General features: G+C 38.6%; 2 protein-coding genes across 4 annotated transcripts; one reads left to right on the forward strand and one right to left on the reverse strand.

Moving 5' to 3' along the window:
• Positions 1-5,311: 5,311 nt before the first annotated feature.
• LOC121776890 (glycine-rich cell wall structural protein 1.8-like) lies at positions 5,312-7,806 on the forward strand. Its single transcript, XM_042174039.1, has 3 exons — positions 5,312-5,416; positions 5,467-6,760; positions 6,878-7,806. Exons 1-3 carry the CDS (start codon positions 5,312-5,314, stop codon positions 7,804-7,806), a joined length of 2,328 nt encoding a protein of 775 aa, XP_042029973.1.
• A 2,039-nt stretch (positions 7,807-9,845) lies between these two features.
• LOC121775795 (E3 ubiquitin-protein ligase BIG BROTHER-like) lies at positions 9,846-15,101 on the reverse strand. 3 transcript variants are annotated; one of them, XM_042172854.1, is made up of 9 exons: positions 14,937-15,101; positions 13,848-14,865; positions 13,292-13,435; positions 12,135-12,396; positions 11,935-11,969; positions 11,212-11,256; positions 10,542-10,669; positions 10,205-10,313; positions 9,846-10,133 (listed from the first exon to the last, which is right to left on the reverse strand). In XM_042172854.1, exons 3-9 carry the CDS (start codon positions 13,427-13,429, stop codon positions 9,972-9,974), a joined length of 879 nt encoding a protein of 292 aa, XP_042028788.1. In that variant the 5' UTR covers positions 13,430-13,435; positions 13,848-14,865; positions 14,937-15,101; the 3' UTR covers positions 9,846-9,971. The 3 variants fall into 3 exon arrangements, with proteins under 3 accessions (XP_042028788.1, XP_042028789.1, XP_042028790.1); XM_042172855.1 differs by having other exon boundaries at positions 13,819-14,865; XM_042172856.1 differs by having other exon boundaries at positions 9,846-10,116; positions 14,937-15,099.
• Between the last annotated feature and the right edge of the window lie 4,493 nt (positions 15,102-19,594).

Consider the following 19,594-nt stretch of genomic DNA (forward strand, 5'->3'; position numbering starts at 1 on the left):
AACATTACATATAGGCAAAACGTATCGTCTGCCCAAACATTACATATGTTGCACATAGACAATTTAACTAATCAAGAACATAGGTGCTTGCTATAGCATCTAAGCATAAGAATGACAAATTTCCAAAAAAATGATAGGAACTTATCTCGAAACAATATATGAATTTGCCGGATTCCGGCAGCGAGCTCGGTCGCCCAGAGACGACGAGGGCAGCCCCACACCCCTATGACTTTCAATAAAATCTTGACAAATCTACAAGTTAAAACATAAAAAAAACATGAATGAAAGATTAAATCTTTTAGAAAAAAAAAGAGAAAGAATTTAAATATTAACACTTACCTTCCGGGAGTTCGGAGAGGAGGCGGGCGAGGCTGGAGTGGCGCCGGGAAACTGCTCTGGCAGCACGAGGAGCGGAAGAGGCCTAAGCCGCCACCTGTGCATGCACAGTGGCGGCGGCGGCAGCAGCAGATCCGGGAGAGAAAGAGGGAGACGAGGGAGAGAAAGAAGGAGGGAGAGAGGAAGGAGGCGACGGAGGCGGATCCGCGGCGGCTGGTGTCGGCACCATCGAGGGAAGATCGAGAGCGGGCAGGAGTTGCTGCCTCCCAGAAAACTTGGCAGGGAGAGAGAGCTGGTACAGATCGCCGGCAGCAGCAGCAGAGGAGGAGGACGCCGCTAGAACCCGGCGGCCATATTGACGGCGATTTTTGCCGGAGAAGAAGAGAGGAATAGAACTTGTTTCACGTTTGTTTGATTTGGGGATAAGAGAAAGATAGAGAGAAAGAGAAGGGGACGGTTGGTTACAGAGGCTGCCACTCTTTTGATGAGTTTAATTGGGCTAAGGAGTAAAGTGCATTAGTTGTTGGGCCATTCTAATTAAATTCATATGTGGGCCAAGAGATTTATTGTTTGGGCCAAGTTGGTTAATAAGAGGATAAGGTGAGTGGGCTGCCTAAATAAGATGATGGGGCTGGAGTATTTAATCGAAGGTTGTGATGAGTTTATATTCTAACTGGGCCGAGCAGTGGAGCACTGAGAGAAATCGAAAGAAAAAGAGGGCGACGTTCCAGAGTCACAGATTAATCAAGTTTAAGAAGGAAGTGCTATTAATTAAATTTCATGATTTAATTAATATGCAAGTTCCGAAAATTCCTTAGAAGTGAACGAAGGATAAGAGAATTAATTAAGGGCATGCATTCTAATTCTAATTAAAAGTTTAAGAATTTTCTTAAGTCTTGTTAGTAAGTTGTGTTGTTTTCAAAAAGGTTATCTCCGCGAGCTAAGGTCGGATTCAGGAAAAATCAAGTTAAGAAGAAACTAAGCGATCAAGGTGAGCTTTCTTATACTAAAAATACAAATCATATTTTATGAGAACACGAACACATGTTTGTGATTTTTTTTTAAGATGTTGTCTTGCCATAAATGTACTTGTATGATGCCTATTTGTTTGGCTAAGGCCAAGTGAATTATGAATGATGATATAAGTCGAATTCGGGTCCCAGTGTGGGTGGTGTCCCCGCTCGGACTAGTGTACACAAGCTACCTCTGACCGTGAACGGCAGAGCAGGTGACCGTGGAAGGTGGCCACCTTCCCGGCACGAGAATACCTCTGACATGATGGGCAGAGAAGGTGACCGTGCGAGAACACCATCTCGACGGCACAATGTAATCAGATATGGCTAAGTACCGGAAAAAGGGGTTGCAACCCAATATGATATTTTTAGTAAGCTCGGGTCTTTTCAACAACACCCCGAGTGTTACTTTGATGATGGCTTGACAATATTTTCAAATGTATATGTGTAATTTTCGGCAATGTGTTCAGTGAGTACTCTTTGTACTCAGCCATGCATATATTTCTAAATGTGCAGGTTGAGCAGTGAAGTGGTGGAGGAAGTGCTATTGAGACAAGACATTTAATTCAGTCAGATTTTGACTCTCGGAGGTTCATGTCTTCATACATGGAACCGCGTTCATTTGTTTCCGTTGTGCATGTTAAAAGACTCAAGTCTATTTTGTTTAAAACTCTGAATTTATTTCAAGCTTTTTCCCTTTCTCCCCTGCTTCTTTAGTCCTCCCCTAGTAGCGATCAACCGTGTTTTCTATCCTTAGAAAATGCGGTCGTGACACAAATCCCCTCCAAAACAAATTCTATCAACATTATAGCATATTGGTATTAATGGAAATGGAGGAATAAAATTCCTTCCCTAACCATATACGTACGTGCATTAAAAAAATATACAGTAGTTATACTTAGGTCCAGTCCATCATCGAGTTTCGGATTTGGCCCTAACTTGCAAGCTAATCAGGTTGTAATTTTATTAGGTTGAAAATTTTTAATCCTAACCATCTAAATTTAGTGAGTCATTCAGATTAGCCCACATATCGTGGGCTGCACTGGCATTGATGACTTAGATATAGCTACTGTTTCAATGACTTAGATATAGCTACTGCGTGAAACATAATAGGGCATAGGGTGTGATCAATGGCTGACTATTTAAGTTGTTAACTCTGCTAATTCATCAATGCAGTGTATTAGAAATGTCAACACTTGATTTTGTTCAACTTTAATATACTGTGTTGATACTATGTGTTGACAATTTAATTTCACCGTATTAACATTTTTAATACACTACATTGATGAGTTAACAACTTAAATAATTAGCAATCTAACAAACCCCATAGGGCATAATAGTATTTTTTTAAAAAACTTTTTGTAATATGAATTATCGAATGGATATATTAAATTTGATTCTGAGTCTATCAATGAATCCTAAGTGGTTATTACTCCCTCCGTATTTTAAAAATAACAACTCTTTCCATTTTAGTATGTTCCTTAAAAATAGCAACTTTCAACTTTCTATTTTAGAAAATTTTTACACCCATATACGTCAATTTATTTACCACTTATACCACTAATAAAATAGACCTCAAAATCCACAAACATTAATTTTTCTCTCCCACCCTCTTACTTTACCAATTTTTTTCTCACTCTCTCTTACTTTGCCAAATTGTGCATTAAAACTTGTACCGTTTCAAATGTTTCTATTTTTAAAAAACGGAGGGAGTATTATTTTTTAAATACACGTTCTTAATAAATTAATACGTCTTAGTTTTCTAATTAATACTCCTTCCATCCACGAAAAATAGTTACATGTTGTCATCTTGGGATGTCCATGAAATATTGTGTCATTTCTTAAAATAGAAAATTTTACTTTTCTACTTTACCTACTTTTTATCTCATCTCTCATATTGCATCCACTTTTTTATCTCATCTCTCTTACTTTATCTACTTTTCTCCTTGTCTCTTACTTTCATTAAAACTTATGTTATATAAAAATGAGACTGTATTTTGTGAGTGAATGGAGTAGATATTTTTTATATTTGACTTGAATTAAACATTATTCAATTGACAAAATGTTACGATCGCACTTACCTAATGAATAATCCTTTGGAAACCAGAGATGACCAACTTCATAATAATAATCACTTGGCCACAAGATTTTGAATAATAATTTATCCATAATAAAAAATTCAATTAGAGTCTTAATCGATATATGCAGCGGCAATGAAGGATTTGTTCTTAAAAGGCTCAAGAATAATTAACTCTTATGTAAGCTTAAAGTTTGAGTGGAAAATTTAAGTTCTTTCTATAAACTATTGTATCTATATAAATTGAATGTTTGGGGAAATGATCAGCTTCCACAGACCTATTGACCGGCCCACCAGCTCGATGACTCACGACCTTGTTGTACACTAGTTCGAGACGGAATGCTCCCCTTCTTGAGACCCAAATTCGATTATTAACTTTGGCATAATCCAACAGATATGCATTTCAAAACAAATCTATTATGATGTGACAATGAATTGGAAACCAATTTAAGTGTGAGTCTCTAAAGAAACTTGCAATCAATAATCTTAAAAAGTAATTTAATTGTATCCACGCTTTAACGTGTTGGATATAAAGCGCACTTGGCATAATCTAACAGATCTGTATCATTTGAACTAGGCGAATGGGTGTGTACATAATAGCATTAGATAATCTTAGAGACTCATATCTCTTGTAAAATTTTACTTAGCATTAGATTTATTTAAACTTAGAGATTAACTTAGTTTTATTAGCCTATAAATGCCAACTGTCGTACCATTTTATGAATTTTGAAAGATTTCCCAAAGCAAGTTAAGCTCTTGAGCTTTTCTTTTGAATATTTTCTATTTTAATTTTCCGTAGCATAGTGTTCGAATTCAAAATAGTCATCACATGGTATCGGAGCATGCCACATAAATCATAAAGCACAATTCAGACATATATACGTTTATCCATATTTATTCTTACAATAGAAGGTAAAGTACAATCACATATTGTTCGCCACTACCATTTTCACTAACAAGAGCTGGCAATGTGAAACATTCTGCAAGTAGCTGGATTCTGAATGTGATCATATCTTCTTGTGCAAGTAGGATTAAACTATGTAGTTTCAAGTTCATGTTGGATCATCTAAAAGGAAACTTCATATTTCAAAGATAATACTCCTTCAAAGGAATTTATTACATATTTTATTTATATGAATGTATGGGAGAAAGGTGATTAAGAAAGAAAAGTTGGATTTTTATAAAGATTAAGATGGTGGTGGTGGTGAAGGTGATGAGACATGAAGTTAAGGTGGTGGGGGAGGCGGAGGCAGTGGTGAAGAAGGGGAAGGTGGTGGAGACAATAGGGAGCGGGGTGGTGGTAGAGAAATTGGAGGTGCAGGTTGAGGCGAAGAAGGTGAAGGTTGTGGTGGGGAATTGGGTGGCGGAGGAGTAGGAGATGAAGGTGGTGATAGGGAAGGTAAGGGTTGAAGTAGAGAAGGTAAATATGGTGGTGGGGAACGCAAAGGTGGAGATTTTGGTGGGGAACGTGGAGGTGGAGGAGATCGTGTTGGTGAAGATGGCGGTGACGATGCAGGAGGAGAGGGGGGTGGAGAACTTTGAGGAGGACGAGAAGGTGGTGGTGGGGAACGCAAAGGTGGAGATTTTGGTGGGGAACGTGGAGGTGGAGGAGATCGTGTTGGTGAAGATGGCGGTGGCGATGCAGGAGGAGAGGGGGGTGGAGAACTTTTAGGAGGACGAGAAGGTGGTGGTGGGGAACGCAAAGGTGGAGATTTTGGTGGGGAACGTGGAGGTGGAGGAGATCGTGTTGGTGAAGATGGCGGTGGCGATGCAGGAGGAGAGGGGGGTGGAGAACTTTTAGGAGGACGAGAAGGTGGTGGTGGGGAACGCAAAGGTGGAGATTTTGGTGGGGAACGTGGAGGTGGAGGAGATCGTGTTGGTGAAGATGGCGGTGGCGATGCAGGAGGAGAGGGGGGTGGAGAACTTTGAGGAGGACGAGAAGGTGGTGGTGGGGAACGCAAAGGTGGAGATTTTGGTGGGGAACGTGGAGGTGGAGGAGATCGTGTTGGTGAAGATGGCGGTGGCGATGCAGGAGGAGAGGGGGGTGGAGAACTTTTAGGAGGACGAGAAGGTGGTGGTGGGGAACGCAAAGGTGGAGATTTTGGTGGGGAACGTGGAGGTGGAGGAGATCGTGTTGGTGAAGATGGCGGTGGCGATGCAGGAGGAGAGGGGGGTGGAGAACTTTTAGGCGGACGAGAAGGTGGTGGTGGGGAACGCAAAGGTGGAGATTTTGGTGGGGAACGTGGAGGTGGAGGAGATCGTGTTGGTGAAGATGGCGGTGGCGATGCAGGAGGAGAGGGGGGTGGAGAACTTTTAGGAGGACGAGAAGGTGGTGGTGGGGAACGCAAAGGTGGAGATTTTGGTGGGGAACGTGGAGGTGGAGGAGATCGTGTTGGTGAAGATGGCGGTGGCGATGCAGGAGGAGAGGGGGGTGGAGAACTTTTAGGAGGACGAGAAGGTGGTGGTGGGGAACGCAAAGGTGGAGATTTTGGTGGGGAACGTGGAGGTGGAGGAGATCGTGTTGGTGAAGATGGCGGTGGCGATGCAGGAGGAGAGGGGGGTGGAGAACTTTTAGGAGGACGAGAAGGTGGTGGTGGGGAACGCAAAGGTGGAGATTTTGGTGGGGAACGTGGAGGTGGAGGAGATCGTGTTGGTGAAGATGGCGGTGGCGATGCAGGAGGAGAGGGGGGTGGAGAACTTTTAGGCGGACGAGAAGGTGGTGGTGGGGAACGCAAAGGTGGAGATTTTGGTGGGGAACGTGGAGGTGGAGGAGATCGTGTTGGTGAAGATGGCGGTGGCGATGCAGGAGGAGAGGGGGGTGGAGAACTTTTAGGAGGACGAGAAGGTGGTGGTGGGGAACGCAAAGGTGGAGATTTTGGTGGGGAACGTGGAGGTGGAGGAGATCGTGTTGGTGAAGATGGCGGTGGCGATGCAGGAGGAGAGGGGGGTGGAGAACTTTTAGGAGGACGAGAAGGTGGTGGTGGGGAACGCAAAGGTGGAGATTTTGGTGGGGAACGTGAAGGTGGAGGAGATCGTGTTGGTGAAGATGGCGGTGGCGATGCAGGAGGAGAGGGGGGTGGAGAACTTTTAGGAGGACGAGAAGGTGGTGGTGGGGAACGCAAAGGTGGAGATTTTGGTGGGGAACGTGGAGGTGGAGGAGATCGTGTTGGTGAAGATGGCGGTGGCGATGCAGGAGGAGAGGGGGGTGGAGAACTTTTAGGAGGACGAGAAGGTGGTGGTGGGGAACGCAAAGGTGGAGATTTTGGTGGGGAACGTGGAGGTGGAGGAGATCGTGTTGGTGAAGATGGCGGTGGCGATGCAGGAGGAGAGGGGGGTGGAGAACTTTGAGGAGGACGAGAAGGTGGTGGTGGGGAACGCAAAGGTGGAGATTTTGGTGGGGAACGTGGAGGTGGAGGAGATCGTGTTGGTGAAGATGGCGGTGGCGATGCAGGAGGAGAGGGGGGTGGAGAACTTTTAGGAGGACGAGAAGGTGGTGGTGGGGAACGCAAAGGTGGAGATTTTGGTGGGGAACGTGGAGGTGGAGGAGATCGTGTTGGTGAAGATGGCGGTGGCGATGCAGGAGGAGAGGGGGGTGGAGAACTTTTAGGCGGACGAGAAGGTGGTGGTGGGGAACGCAAAGGTGGAGATTTTGGTGGGGAACGTGGAGGTGGAGGAGATCGTGTTGGTGAAGATGGCGGTGGCGATGCAGGAGGAGAGGGGGGTGGAGAACTTTTAGGAGGACGAGAAGGTGGTGGTGGGGAACGCAAAGGTGGAGATTTTGGTGGGGAACGTGGAGGTGGAGGAGATCGTGTTGGTGAAGATGGCGGTGGCGATGCAGGAGGAGAGGGGGGTGGAGAACTTTTAGGAGGACGAGAAGGTGGTGGTGGGGAACGCAAAGGTGGAGATTTTGGTGGGGAACGTGGAGGTGGAGGAGATCGTGTTGGTGAAGATGGCGGTGGCGATGCAGGGGGAGAGGGGGGTGGAGAACTTTTAGGAGGACGAGAAGGTGGTGGTGGGGAACGCAAAGGTGGAGATTTTGGTGGGGAACGTGGAGGTGGAGGAGATCGTGTTGGTGAAGATGGCGGTGGCGATGCAGGAGGAGAGGGGGGTGGAGAACTTTTAGGCGGACGAGAAGGTGGTGGTGGGGAACGCAAAGGTGGAGATTTTGGTGGGGAACGTGGAGGTGGAGGAGATCGTGTTGGTGAAGATGGCGGTGGCGATGCAGGAGGAGAGGGGGGTGGAGAACTTTTAGGAGGACGAGAAGGTGGTGGTGGGGAACGCAAAGGTGGAGATTTTGGTGGGGAACGTGGAGGTGGAGGAGATCGTGTTGGTGAAGATGGCGGTGGCGATGCAGGAGGAGAGGGGGGTGGAGAACTTTGAGGAGGACGAGAAGGTGGTGGTGGGGAACGCAAAGGTGGAGATTTTGGTGGGGAACGTGGAGGTGGAGGAGATCGTGGAGAGGGGGGTGGAGGGCAAAATATTGGATGTGGAAATGGCAATGGCGGGAATAATGGAGGATATGGAATACATATTAAAATGCCATTAGTAGAAGTAGCATGTATTGCAAAGAAAATTACGAACATAATATTCAACATGATGTGTTCCATTTTAAAAAAAATTTACAAAGTTTGCAGTTATATAGGCATTACTAAACCTAACTTAATTTGTCTTCAATGAGAGAATCGTAGTTCACTAGTCAAAGTTAGCTATCCAAATAGTTTATGACATTCTATGGAAAAAATATATAATAGGCAAATTAATGAAGAGATTGTTATATGCATGCATGAAAATTTTTAAAAGTAGTCTACTTATTTGCGATTCTCATTTTGAAGTTTGTTGAATTTGAGTTGTTATTATCATAGTAAGAATTACTGAATCGGTTAATTTGAATTTGATTCACTTAAATATAAATTTATTATCGTTGAATATTGAATAATTTGCCACTCAGAGAAAATTTTAGAACAGGCTGACTAACTACCATTGCTATTAAAAGTTTGATAAATGAAAATGATTATATATAACATATACGGAGAATATTTCTATACTCATATGAAGTGGTTATGTTATTTTCAAATCTTCTGTACAGAACATTTAGACTCTATGAAAGTCCCGGAGGGAACGATCGCAACCCCCGGCCCCCTGGCTTAATTAGCCTCTATTACTATGTCACTTGACTCGTATTCTATTTTGAGTTATTCAACAATATTTGAGTCTTTCCTCTTTATGACGTATGTAATCTCCATTGTTTTGATTTTCATCCTATTTTACTATTTCATTTCTTATCAATTTTATTGTTTTCCTATTTCATTTTTCCTTCATTTATCTATTTTTTTAATTTCTTCAAAGTTTATTAAATATCAGTAATTATGTGCTAAAAATGCGTCAAACAAAGTAGGATGTTTGGAGATTTGAAAATTTCTACCTACATATATGGAAATATTAGATATTTATAAATTAATTTAATACCTAACCTTATGATTTATAATTAGAATACAGACAAATGCAGGTCGACTAATAAATTCCTCAATCGTAAAATCACATTTATGCCCAAACGATCAAACGAGCTGATTCACTTTCCTATGCTCTACAGTGGTGCAATTTGGTATTGTTAATCAAAATTGGGAGTTTTGGTGCAGATAATTGTAATTTATGTGCATACAAAAATTGTGCATTTGTGAGTAAAATCATTGTGTAAGGAGAAACATTAGGAGGTGTTTGGTTTGGCAAATAAGAGTATTAAATGCCCAAAAACTAATATTTTCTCATGTTTGGTTTGGTGAATACCATTTCAATAAGGCCTGCATTAAAGTTTTGTCAAACGGAAATTTTTCACATTTTAGTAGTCTCCTTTTTTCTTATCCTATGTTTTGTGGGGTGGAAAACATGAAAAAAATATTATCATCGTCAACATCACATGATATTGTTATCATGGATTGAATACAAATGATGAAAATATGTTGTCGATGATATTATCATGAATGTAAGTTAAAATGATAGAAATAAGATTGCCTAATAAATTTTCCATCTTGCCTAAAAAATTACCCTTCAAACATATGATAAATAAATGGAAAATCAGGAAAATATATTTTTGCCGCTATTTTAACCCTTCCAGTGCTAGTTTTGTTGCATATTTAGTTTAGAAACCAAACCTTTACCCAAAACCAAACAAAACCTTTATTACCGATTTACTTTTTTATCTGATCTTTTCACTATTTAATTATTTTCTTCGTTTAATATCTATCTAATCCTTGTAGTCATTAGGTTTTGGGCCTAATTTCAGTATAACTTATAAGTGTAAATGGCCTAATGTAAAAAAATTCTACTACTAGTAATTTAATTAACCTTATGTTCTTGTACTTCATAATACAAATAAATAAGATGCTTGAAAACTGTGGTCATTTTAAATAAACACTGGAGTATGATGAAACAAAAGTTGATTTCAGAATCAATTTAAAGAACTGTGGTGGGATTGCAGTGTCTTAGCGTTAAAAGAGAAACAAAAAAAAATGGATGCCACTCAGACAAATAGAACTAGATTTTCTAAACTACACACTCTGCAAAGCTCTTCTATGTATGAGAGAGAGCACAAATGTGCAATAAATAGCTCCTTCTCTATGGAACTTCCAGTCAATTCGGCAAATCATTGTGCTGATCATCACCAAATACCTCAGTGTTGCATACTGGACATGTCTGGAAAGAAGTGAAATCTGCTATTAAGAAATTTATTAAGAAAATACAGAATGCACGAGGCCCGTTGTTAAAGATGGTGTCGAATTACCTTGTTGATGCTAAGCCACTTGGAGCCACAATGAGTGTGGTAAGCATGCTTACACGGTAGATTGATTTGTCTGTCCCCTCTTTTATACCGCATCTGGCAAATGACGCATCTGGTTCTCCCACAACAAACCACGGAAACTTTTGAATTTAGGAGACTGAAGAGAAACAGAAAAAATCTACTACTATCTAGCATTTCGATCCTGTTTTAAAAGCCTTTCCTTTAAAGAGTTAGAAGCAAACACAATTTATTGAAATTTCGGAAGTAGTAGTATATCAAAGAGAGAGAGTTTTCCTGGTGCATGTGAAAATTTGAAATATTATTATCTATTAAAGGTCACCTCTCTTCAGACTTTTTCCTTGAGAAAATTCCACCAGACTTGTGTTTTGAGGTCGGAAGCAGATCAATGAGCTCTTGAGAAAGTCCTCGACTCTGAGTTCCCACTGCCTCGCCCAAATCAAGCAGTTCCTATAGAGGAAAGCCAACAGATAAACAATTCAGTAGGTTCTAAGGCTGGCATCACACCGACAGTACAAAATGTTAGAGAAACTGTCACAGAGGAAATGCTTCTTCACAAAATTATTGTAGATTTGCATATCTATCTATGCGTTTAACCTTGCGAGATGCAGCTCAATTGCTCACTACAAAGAGTATTTGCATTCTTCTTCCCACATTTATATTTGACAGATCCCAATTCTAATTTTCCTTTCTTCCAAACAAAGGTTAAACTATTATAAATTACAACCATTGCAACACTGAAACAGTTTCATATTATCCCAGAAATCCTTCATTGCCCAACTTCATGAACAAATTTTAAATTGAACATAACTCTAGCGAAAAATGTCATGTTAACTCTATTATATTACACAATGAAAATTGGCAACACTGTCCACCCTTAAGCGCATACTCAGTTCTCTAGTACTTATCTTACTTTTAAGAGCTGATCTTACAAGGAAACAGATGTTAAGAAGGGAGGAATCCACATTTCTAGATAAATGCTTACTTCATACCTCATACGTCATGGTATCAGGGTTAATATCATCTTGCCATGCAACCTACAGTAACAAATATAAGAAGCAAAAGTTCAAAATCAAACATTAGTAGAATTCTTCAATGGTCTCTGACAGTTATAACCAGACGAAAAGCAAAAGAAATCTCTAAGGAGTAGAATAATCTGAAAGTATTAAAGGACATTAGGACAGGCAACCAAAACCATGCCGTTCCTTTCCTAAGAGACTTCCTTTCCTATCAGCAGGTGCATGTATATACCATCTTAGATCACTTTCAAAATTTATCTATGGAAAGAATTGTCCCCAAAGATCAGCTGACAAGTGAGCATCTAACTTATTAGAAATTCACGGTTCCCCTCTCACAAAGCTAGAAGTTTTAAACTATTATTAGATAATACTATTCCACATCATCAAATTGTTACACAGCTATTAGAACCTTTTTAGCATATCTGATGTAATTTCCACATGACTTGTCAGTAAATTGATAACGAAGGCTGTTTCATTTATTTTCCATGTGATTTTGTACATTTATTTCAGTGGCTTAATCTCAAACTCAAACATGTATCCCACTTCACTAGAAACCTGTTTCACCATCAAGATAGAAAAACATACTGGGATATGTACCATGTTTTAGAGTGCTCAATTAGCAAGTTTGCATTTACAGTTCTATTGTGGAAAAAAGTAGAACCACGTATGAATGAACGATTAACTAATAGTTTAAACCTCATCATTGGCAGCATCTTGATCATTTGGTAATCCTGCATGTTTGAGAAATATTATAAGAATATGCTAAACTTAAGGCTTGAATGAGAACCTGGGAAAAATGGCACTAGATGTGTAAATGACTTTTAAGTTTTTAACGATGATAAATTTGGTTTCTGTGTTTCAAGTTTCAACTCAATCTGAATGCACTAAGAACTTACTTTCCTCAGGAATCGAATGCACTTCAGAAACCACACGTTCCTCAGGAATAGAATGCACTTCAGAAACCACACTTTGTTCGGGTGGTAAGTCTACAGTTATAGGATCTTCTGTGGTTGCCATTGAGGAATATTCCCAAACTCTCCTGTTAAAATCCATTCTTGGAGCAAGGTCATTGTCATCATAGAGTCCATAATAGAAACCCTCTGGATCGGGTTGTCCATATTTATAGGAATTCATATGCATTGACCAATATATAGATTCCTAAACGAAAATAAAAAACTTCATAAGATAGAATGAATTTCCCAAATGCCTTTAGACCACCACTTCTATAACCTACAACAATAATGTACAACTATAATTTCAAGAATGGAATCCTCTAAAAAGTCAAGAATAGAAAACATAGCACATATTCAAATGCATTCAGATACTCTTCCGAAAGAAACTATAATAGGTAACCAAGAACAATGAACTACACTTAACAGGTATATCCTCTACTTCAAAGCAGTCCTCTTCTCAAGAATTACCACCTTACTCAAAAGAAAAGGTTCAAACGCAATACTTCATGCTTTTCAGCACTATAGCAAATATTCAAGAACCAATCTCCAGCTTAGAACATATTCGTCAAGTGTATCCAAATCAAATTTTATATCCAAATTCCAACCATCTTATGATACAGTATCACAGAGCAGTCTGCAAAAAAAAATGAAACTTACAATTGAAAATCTAAACTGTTTTCAAAATGTGGCAGCCAAAAATGCATAGCAATTATTCAAGACCTCATCATCAGCTTAGAACACATTCCACAAGAGTATCAAAATCAGATTTAATCTGTACGCTTCTCTGTACAAAAATGAATCCAACAGTTGGCTTCTAAACTGTTTTCAAAATGTGGCAGCCATAAAAAATGCATTTCTAGCATAGAAAGTGCACAAATGAGTGTGCAAAGAACTATTTACTCTTCCATCCAAAAGTTCTATTTGTGAGCGAGATAGGCATTTACAAAGAAGTATACTTCACATACAACAAGAAGTTCTATTCTTTGTTGTATTAAACTGATTCAGATAGATGTGAAAGATGCATAACAACACAATAGAATTACCGAATCAATAGACAGTAACACTTCCTTAACAATGAGCAAAACAGCCTAACAGTTTACCTGATCATTCATTGGGGCGAAGTTAAGATAATTCAAAGGGGCTGTTGAAGCACTGCTGTAGTAATCAACATAACCCTCAGAGACAGGGTAATAGTAGCTGTTGTCCATGTAATGCACCACTTGCTCATTCTCGTTCATTATTGTCTGCATAACATTGATCTTCCATAAAAAAACTGAACCAAGACCAGTGTGAAAAGAAAACACAGACACAAACAGCAACTTGAATAGTACCAAACGCTCTTTATTGTAAATTGCAGGAAGTTTTATCTACTAGATTTCATCTGTAAAGAATTTCAAATGCAGGGCAATTTAAGCAACACAGCTGTCCGAATTAAAAATCGAAACTTTCTAAAAAATGCAAAGGGCTATAACATACCATTCAAGAATCCAAAATAAAGAGTTGAAGAAACCAAGAAACGCCCATGGATTTGACACAAAAAAAAAACGCACATTGCACCCTCATCAAACATCCCATTCAAGAAATCAACAACAAGAACCCCAAAACACAAACGCAAATGCAAACAGACCAGATAATAGAGGGCGTGTATGCGTCAACCTTACTGCTACAGACGGTCCGAATGAAGGAGTGGCACGAGCGAGGCAGATTCACACGCAGTGGAGGTGTAGATTCTCACAGAGAGAGAGAGAGATGGGTGTGGCAGCGAGTTTTCTCTTTTGTCTGTCAGTGTGGTCTCGTCTGGCTTTGCTTGTGGCGCTTATGCCGGATTGCACCTGCACTACACGCCAACGCCAACCCCACCCCCACCCCTATTTTGTATCTACTCTCTTTTCACTTTTCAATTTAAAATGAATTAAATATGCATGGTAAACCCAAATAACATAACAAAGTGTGAAAAAAGTGAAATATTGGAAGAGGGAGAAGGGAATCGAGAATGAGGCACAGCCGAATTCCCAAAACACTGTCTGCAAAAATCTTTGCCCTACAGCTGTACTGTTCCAACAATATCTACAAATCCAATTTGTTTGCTCTTCACTGTTTGGTCCCCCTTTCTCCCCTCCTCCTTATAGTCAATGGAATTCAGATAATATTGTTAATTCCCCCTTTTCACCATTATTATATTCTCTACATTTCCATTGGGATGATCAACTCCCCTAAATAGTCATTGGTTAATGTATGGTTTGGCTGATTAACTGCTCCAATCCAATTCCCTTTACAAACATATGGTGCGCCACAATGATCAGTCAATCACTGCACTCTTCCTCACAGAAATAGTGAATGATAACAAGTAAATTGGGTAAATTGATTTGAACCCTAAACAAAACCAAAAAACCATTTCTGAAATTGAACTGATCTATGCCACCTGCTGCATGTGTATCAGTGTATCACGATAGAATTCAGTCTCAAATGACAAAAAAGGGAACAAGAGATAGAAAGATGTGGTTGTGTGTTGAAGAAATTTGTCGAACAGTTAGTAGCTAAGCTAACTGTGCATAAAGCTACATGATAAAACACGAGGTGATCAGATCAAAATGGGGCCCCTCAATTACCTTGCATCCAAGCAAGGAATTCATCTCCTTTTTGACCCTTCCATTCTCATCGCCATTTGTAGTTACTGTTAGCAACGCCAATACTTACAAATCACATTTTAATAGCAGATTAAAATAGCTTCTAGTATCAATTTACCTGCAACTGGTCACTTAATACTTCAGAGTTCAGACTTTCATATGCATATCTGCATATTTGATGGTGAAATTGAAGATCAAATTAGAGAATTGACTAAAGAAATGCGATCTAGATGAGATTAATGCGATGAGAGGGATTTTATTTTGGAAACTTGTCACCGTTCATTTTTGCATGTCAATCAAAATTGGCACTTTACATCCATACAGCCATACTATACTTGTAAGATTTAATTCGCCCGAATATTTGATCGAGAAAAATTACTATACACTAAAAAATTCATTTATTTTGTTCCCTTACATTTGCCCTAAAAAAATTTTGGTCACTTAAATTAAGTTTGTGATTTTTTGGTCCCTAACATATTATTTTAATACTTTTTGGTCTCAAACATATTATTTGAGTCCAAAATAATCATTTTCTATTAAAATTAACAGTTAAAATGTTTGAGCAATTTAATAACTTAATTATAATCTAGGACTAAAGTTCAATAATTTTTTTTTTTTTTTGACTAAAGTTCAATTTTGACCCCTACATTTTTCATAAAATTCTTTTCGGGTCTCATACATTAAGTTTGTGGTCTTATTTGAGACCAAAATATATTATGGACCAAAAGATTACAAACTTAATGTATAGGACCAAAAAGAATTTTATGACAAATATAAGGGACCAAAATTGGACTTTTAGTCCAACCGAATTTATTTATTTATAGGCTGAGGGCACCAAAATGGATTTTATGGATAGGCCCGTTATCAGCTAATTTAACTGGGCCCGAAATATCTTGATTTCTGGTCACCTTAACAATTTTTAAAATTAAAATATAAATTATGACTTTTCAAAATTTCACAGTTGTTACATGACCAAAATTAAAACCAATATATCAAAATCAGATATTATAGGATAACAAAACAATATTGTTTTGGTCTTGGACAAAATGATAGTAGCATCCTATTGAAACGTCAGTTTTAATTTTGACCATCATGAAATAATTATGAAAAATTAAAAAGTTGAATTTATATTCTAGTTTCAAAATTTATAGATTTAACTAAATATTTAAATGACAATCATCCTTTATAAAAAAAATAACACAAGTGTTAATTATTTAATATTCCCTCCGTCCCGAATAAGAGTCGCTAGTTTCCATTTTGGGCTGTCCCCCATTAAGAGTCACTCTTTTTTTTACCATAAATGGTAGTAGGTCCCACATTCCACTAACTCACTCCACTCACATTTTATTATAAAACCAATCTAAAAAAGTGGATCCTACATTCCACTAACTTTTTCAACCAACTTTTCTTTACATTTCTTAAAACTCGTGCCCGGTCAAACAACGACTTCTATTAGGGGACGGAGGGAGTACTAAATAGTAGTACTTGGTCAAACTTGTAAGTAATGCTTCCAAAACTCTTCTTCAAACTGAATCAAACTTGTAAGTAATGCATTCATGATTTCGTAGATTGCAGAAGTGGTACTCCATTTCAAGATAATTCGTCTGCATTTCTTCATCATCAACAGAGAAATAAATAAATGCACCTTTTACAAAATTGATAAGCCTTTCTCACCCAATTACCCATTTGAAAGAAATGATCTAGAATTAGATTAATATGGATTAAGTAATTATAGTTGGGCTACTATTATATTAGTCCTAAGCTCAACAATCATGGAACCTTAGTGACTCTTCATCTATATAATGGTTATTTATTCTTCATTGTGGGGCAAGAGAAATAAAGTAACAGTAGAGAGAAAATACGTAAAGCTTTGTAGAGAGAATTCCTAGCATTCTTCTACGGAGCAATTGTACCGAGATAGTTCCTGCATCGAATTGGATTGCACGTGGACATCGATAGTAGTGGATTCAACTTGCAGGATTCAATCGTAGAAGAAAACGATACAACAAGTAAGATTTAGTTCCGTTGTGTTTTACATGCTCAACTTACAATATGATTATGAATCTAGATCTGTAATTCTGGTTTGCAATTTCCGCTGCGCTCATTAGATGAATACAAGAATTACTAACAGTGGTATCAGAGCTCGGGGCTCGATTCATCATTAATTTATGTGTTAAATATTTGTGGATTTCGGTAATCTAGTTTTGTGATTGGGTTTGTAGATGAAATATGATTTCACTCGAAACCGTCTTCAATCTTTTGAAGATCAAATATGATTATATGGATTAATTCATGATTATGTGAATTGCTTGAACGCTTGAGATTCTTTGTTTTGTTCGTGTTGTTCTTTTATTTGAATATAAGGAACGGCCCTTTTTCCTTTTAAAATAATAGGGCAGATTGTTACACTTAGGTATATAATTAATTTAGAATTAATTATATACAGTATATCCCAATTACGTTAATAAATATTAATTGGATTAATATTTTATAATTTTATATTAATTTAGAATTAATATAAATAATTAAATCCACATTTAATTAAAGAATAAAATTTGATTTTATTTGTTGAGCATTATTTGATATCCTATGTGATAAGCATGTTATTTGATTTATGCTCATTTTATTTAACTATAGTAGTTAGAGACTGTGTTAAATTATGTCTGGGTAGGCGGCGCCCAATATGTGTAGTCTGTGTTATACTATGTCTGGGTAGGCGGCGCCCAATATTTGTAGTCCGTATTATACTATGTCTGGGTAGGCGGCGCCTAGTAATTGTTTGAAATTTAATATTGGATATTATATTGACAAAACTAGTATCACACTTTTCCCCATAAAATATAGGTCTTGTTTTTTAAACAAACGCATCGTCCATCATAATTGTTTGATGTACCTAGCCTTTTCAACCACGAGTTTTTCGCCAAAGTGTTTACTCTAAATCTACAAGGCCTAGGCTCATTCATAGATGCATGGTTGGCATCGTGTGATGGGGTTGACTTGCTTGAATTGTTTAGTGATGTCAAAGCGACCTAAATAGGTTATGGATGCATATTAATTGGATTAATAAACCAAGAATTGCAAAATAGTTGTTGCAATTGGCTTGGAGGCCTACCTTGTGATATTATTGTAGTGATCAGCCAAAGCAGAGGCTGCAATAATATAGACTTGGATCTTGGACCACTAAAATTTATATTTGATATAAATTCGTATTTTATGTTTGGGGGACATAATATATGTTAAATTTAGTGGGAGCTAATCAATACAATAAACATTTGTTTGATTGGTGATACAAATGTGATTTTTATATGCCTTTCTGATTTGCTTTCATTTTATTTTCTGTTCAGATAAAATGTCAAACTTGGCTTACAAATGTTTGATGGAAACAAACAAGTTGATTGGGTCAAATTTCACGGATTGGCTCCGTTGTTTGCGCTTGGTGCTAAGGCATGACAAGGTTGAGTATGTCCTGGACAAACCAATCGGTATCATCCCCAATAAGGAATCTCTTGAGTTTGCTACAATTAACGTTGAAGCTCATCAGAAACACATTGATAATGCATCTGATGCTCAGTGTGTCATGTTGCCGTTTTATGAGTTTGGAACTGCAAAGACAACATGAACACATGCTTCCATATGATATGCTTAAGCACTTGGAGAGTTTGTATGCTTCACAAGCTCAAACTATGGAGTATGAGATACTTCACGATCTCTTCAAGTGCAAACTTCATGATGGAGGCAAGGTTTCTGAGCATGTGCTGAAAATGATTGGTTTGATTGAGAGGTTAGCATCGATTGGAACGGTACTCCCCGAAAATGTCTCAACAAATCTAATTCTGCAGTCTCTTCCTAGTAGTTTTGAGAATTTCATTGTGAATTTCAACATGAACAACACGACGGTTGGGCTGCCAGAGCTGCACAATATGCTTAAGACTTATGAGTCTTCCACTGCTAAGGTAAAATCTGTGCTCATGGTGAGCTCTTCTGCGAAGTCTTCAAAATGGAAGAATAAGCAGCAATAGAAGAAGAAAGCATCTAAGGATGTTGTTCTAAAGCCTAAGAGTAGAGGGGCCAAGAAGAAGTCGAAATTATCAAAGGATGAGTGTTTTTTCTGTCATGAGAAGGGACACTGGAAGAGAGACTGCCCAAAATTCAAGGCACAAGGTGCAGAAAGTGGGAGCTCAGGTATATTTGTGGCTCACACATTTGTAATAATGTGCAGGGTCTAAGTGACTGCAGGAAAGTGAGACCTGGGGAAGTTGATTTGCGTGTTGGAAATGGAGCAAGAGTCGATGTCGAACGCGTGGGAACTTATAGATTAGATCTTCCCTCAGGACATAGACTAGATTTACATAATTGTTATTTTGTTCCAGTTATTTTGAAGAATATTATTTCCATTCCGATGTTAGACATTGAAGGTTTTTCCTTCCATTTTGCAAACAGCAGATGCTCGTCTTCTTTTAATGGATTGTTTTGTGGAAATGCCACTCTTGAAAATGGATTATATATGCTTGAATACAAACGAAATATTCTCAATGTGCAAAACAAAAGACCTAAGCTAAGTAATACGAATAATGCAACTTATCTTTGGCATTGCAGACTTGGTCATATTAATGAGAAAAGAATAGCAAGATTGTGAAAGTTAGACTATCTCACTTCATTTGATTTAGAATCCTATGGAGCTTGTGAATTCTGTCTCAAAGGAAAAATGGCAAGTAAACCATTTTCTGGGACCGCGTGCTAAGGATTTGCTAGAGTTGATTCACACAGATGTGTGTG

The sequence above is a fragment of the Salvia splendens genome, chromosome 18 (assembly GCF_004379255.2).
Source record: "Salvia splendens isolate huo1 chromosome 18, SspV2, whole genome shotgun sequence".
Lineage (NCBI taxonomy): Eukaryota > Viridiplantae > Streptophyta > Magnoliopsida > Lamiales > Lamiaceae > Salvia > Salvia splendens.